We start from the raw sequence: 4,138 nt of genomic DNA, 5'->3' as shown, positions 1-4,138 counted from the left end.
TTTTCCATGTTTGATATGGAAGACATCATTGGACATTTTCCATGAAAGTCTTTTTCTAAGTATATAAGACAGAGAGACAGGCTATGGGGCAACACCACCCCGTGTGTGTCTACACAGTAATGCTTTGGGGAATGTGGGTCCAGTTTTTTTACAGGGACAGCCAGTCTTGTTTGCAGCAGATTGGATACTATCCTACATGTCGTTGAAATGACACAGAATAATATTTTTTAAGAAAGAAGACGGCAGGTCCCTTCCACTCAGAGAATGAGGTCCTTGGCCCGAGTGTGTGACTCTTGGCTTGGGACACTAGGTGGTCGCTAGCTGCTCCGCTCCGCTCCGCTCCGCTCCACTCGAGAGTAGTGGGCCGTGGTCGGGGCATTCATGATGTGGTAGGCAGTTGGCACAGCAGGAGCGGGCAGCTTCTGGCGGGGTGGTCTCGTCGCGCTCCGTCTTGCCTCTGCGCCCACACACCCCCCCCCCCCCCCACCCCCTGCCAGCACACGCCCACCCACAAGCCTGAGAGCGCTAGCCGTCCCCCCCCTTGTGCTGCAGCCAGACTGTTGTCCAGACTTCCCATCATGTGAGCAGCGAGAGTGACGGAGGGACACGGGTGTCACCAGACCCGCGGTCATGAGCCGGGTCAGACTGGGAGACCTCCCCGGTGGAGAGCAGGCCTGGGCATCACCAGCTGGGCTCACCGGAGTGGCCATATGCCCTCCAGGGCTGCCTTGTCTGTGCTTGTCTGTGTGTGTGTTGCATCTGTGTGTGTTGCATTGTGTGTGAGACAATGAACTTGCGTGTGTGTGTGTGTGTGTGTGTGTTTGTTTGTTTGTTTGTGTGTGTTTGTTTGTGTTTGTGTGTTTGTGTTGACACTCTTCTTCCTTCCATGCAGAATGAAGGACACCAGCCGGAAGAACAACATGTTCTCACAGTTCCGCAAGAACGAGCGAGACAAGCAGAAGCTCATCGACACCGTGGTCAAGCAGCTGAGGAACCTCATCGCCTCCCATCAGTCCTGAGAATGCCCTCTCATTGGCAGTCGGGTGTCAGCTGACACACTCCAGCCTCTCCTCATAGGTCACCTCTGCCATCACCCTCCCCCAGTGGGAAGCATGACCCTAACGTACAGATGCCTGTCACAGAACCATCACAGTTGCTCATCTTTTATAAGTATATTTGCTTTATTCTGAAGTGCCACCTGCTTTTTCTTAAGCATGTCTTCCCCTCGCAAGGCTCCCTGAAACAGAATGCCTTTAAACTCCAACCAGAAGGGAGATGCTCTTTTCTTTTTTTTTTTTTTGTATCTTCCTCTGAATTCCCGTCTTCCAATAGGATTTGTTCCAAGCACAGAGAGGGATGTGGATGCAGTTTGATCCCCTCCACAGAACAGACTGGTTGGGATGGATGTGCAGAGTGCCACATCTCCCAGCCACACAAAGTGTGTTCAGAAAGATGCTGGACGATACTTTACCCATTGCACACATTCAACTTTGCTGAGCTGGTACAGTCGTTACTGATGCCTGTGTGGTTTTTTTTACAACTGTTGAAAGACTTAAGTTTGTAAAGAGTCAGATGATTGGACTACGAGCAGTTTAGTCGTCTCATACCCTGTGGTCAGTGCACAGCGGTTTCTCACCTGATGGAACTGGAACACTGATTGTACTAGCCAAGATAACCATAGGAAGCTTTTAGTGGGCCGCAGCCGGGGAAGGTGTATTTCTTGAGAAGGAGGAGAAGGAGGGGTTGAGTTTATGGTAAAGATGAGTGCCACAGCGTTAGTGTTTGCCTTAATCCTTTGTCATGCTTGACATGCCTCTCCTTGTCTTGCCGTTACAAATATAGCCTGCGTAACTATTGTGTAGACGCCTTTTAATATCTAGGGTTGTGAGACAGTTAGTGTAGCCACTGAATACAAAGGGTCTAGTCTTCCATAAACATGTGAGGGTGTGTGTGTGTGTGTGTGTGTGTGTGTGTGTGTGTGTGTGTGTGTGTGTGTGTGTGTGTGTGTGTGTGTGTGTGTGTGTGTGTGTGTGTGTGTGTGTGTGTGTGTGTGTGTGTGTGTGTGTACGCTTTTGAACAGTTGAGCATTTGTACAAAACCTTCATTATGTAAAGGGTGGGTTCTTTTTGTCATTTTAATCTTTTCCTGGTCAATAGGTGCAATACTATTTCAGAGTGGTTTTTGAGTCCAAAAGAAGTCAAGGCTGTGGATGTCTTATCTAAATTTGGGCAGTCAGAAAAGGTCTAATCCACTCCATGGGGTTGGTTAAGACATCATTCAAATGTTACAGCTCTGTGTAACAAGCTTGTACAAGTGGTGACTCTACACTCAAACAAAGGGATACAGATTGGTTGAAAGATACAAAAGGGAAGATGTCCTTGTCCTTTCAGCTTTAAAGGGACAAGATGTGTCATGTTGAGATTTTATAGGAGTGTGTGTGTGTGTGTGTGTGTGTGTGCTTGTGTATGTGTATGTGTGTGTTTGCAAGACCAATTGATAATTTAGGTGTATTCTGCATCCAACTGGAGTTTTGAGGAAAAGACACACTGTTGTACTTGTGTGTGTTTGCGTGTGTGTCAAAGTTGTGCTTCTTTTGGGCCCCAGTCAGAGCTGATGCGCGGGCGAAGACAGAGGGCTTGCTGTCGTGAGAGCCTTGGGTTTGAAATGAAACTGTTTGGATGGGGTTCTCTGTCGACAGACAGACACTGCCGCACTATACACTTGTGTTGTGTTCAACCACTAATGGATAATTCTGCAATACTAATAAAGCTTAAAAACATGGCCAAGAGCAATACTGAATAAATCAACCAAACTGAAAAGCATCTTTGTTCGTCATTTAAATCCTTGGTTTTCAAAATGCCCTTGCGTTAACTTGCGCTGCAGCTTTCAGGAGGAAGGGGAGGTCAGAAGACAGACATACATAATTCCCCTGTATATTTAAATGGATATTCGTTTAGAACTTATAACTGCTCAGGCGGCCTCATGTGACCTGGGACCACCCATATGGGATTCTGCTGTGCTGTGGAGATGGCTATGGAGAGCCGCTGGAGGATGGGAGCAGGTGATGCTGAGGAGTTGAAGTGGGGATCTCTGGAGACTGAATGCCACCCCACCTCCTCACAACTCCACATCCGCCAATCTCAATCCCCTGTCTGAAGCAAACAGTGGAAACGGAAGAGCAGTCCTGGTCTCATATGTATCAGACTGCTGCTTCCCTTTGTGCTTTTACAACAGGGCATGTACACATGACCTTACAACAATAGATATTTGTGTGTGTGTGTGTGTGTGTGTGTGTGTGTGTGTGTGTGTGTGTGTGTGTGTGTGTGTGTGTGTGTGTGTGTGTGTGTGTGTGTGTGTGTGTGTGTGTGTGTGTGTGTGTGTGTGTGTGTGTGTGTGTGTGTGTGTGTGTGTGTGTGTGTGTGTGAGGACGTCTGTGAGGTGTGACCAGACCACCACAAATGCTCACTGTGTGCTCTGACACCCTTGCCCTTGTCGAGGGGCACCACCGTGGCCTTCCCTGGGTGGTAAGTGCCTGCATGTTTTGACTAGAGTGGGTACAACAATCCCCTTTTGGGTTCACTTGAGCGCGACTGGGAGGGAGTTTTTCTTGTTGGAGGTCAGGAAAACGGTTCTGCCAGCTTGGAAACCAATAAAGCCTTGCAATCCCCAGACTCCACTCATCTTAGCAGCGTCCTTGTTTCCATTTCTCGTCTTTCTCCAGTTTATTTCAATGAGAAAAGCATCCCGTTTTAAAAAAAGGGGGTATTCTCAGGACCGTATGCAAATGTAAACCAAATATGATGCAGTACAAATACTAATACAAATCAGTTCATGTGTAGGGCAGTCTCGAGTGGAGAAATATGATGGCCTCGCATCACCTCTGGGCTGATGCATATTTATCTTATAACATTAAAAACACTTTTTCATGTTTACTACACTGTGTAATGTGATTTCAATGCTCTATATCAGTCAAATGAATCTGTGCCAACCACAGTGTATGGCTGAGACTGTCCCTCATCAAGGTGATTTTGAGTTTTTGATTTGTCCTCATGGTGAAGTAGCCTGCCCCAGTGTACTTGTGTACGTTATTTAGCGGTTGTGTTTGAGTTTCCTCAAGAGAGTTGAGGTTTTTCTGCAG

At 47.4% G+C, this 4,138-nt stretch overlaps 1 protein-coding gene across 4 annotated transcripts in view; it reads left to right on the top strand.

Moving 5' to 3' along the window:
* Positions 1-2,819, top strand: part of exoc6b (exocyst complex component 6B) — an 89,684-nt gene extending 86,865 nt beyond the window's left edge. For all 4 annotated transcript variants that reach the window (XM_012822213.3, XM_012822215.3, XM_012822214.3 and 1 more), the window contains one exon: positions 893-2,819. In XM_012822213.3, the coding sequence (XP_012677667.2) occupies positions 893-1,019 (127 nt within the window). In that variant the 3' untranslated portion in view covers positions 1,020-2,819. The remainder of the gene's footprint in view (positions 1-892) is intronic.
* The last annotated feature ends 1,319 nt before the right edge of the window (positions 2,820-4,138 follow it).

The sequence above is a fragment of the Clupea harengus genome, chromosome 18 (genome assembly GCF_900700415.2).
Source record: "Clupea harengus chromosome 18, Ch_v2.0.2, whole genome shotgun sequence".
In the NCBI taxonomy this organism is placed as follows: domain Eukaryota; kingdom Metazoa; phylum Chordata; class Actinopteri; order Clupeiformes; family Clupeidae; genus Clupea; species Clupea harengus.
This window is presented reverse-complemented; position numbering and strand designations above follow the sequence as displayed.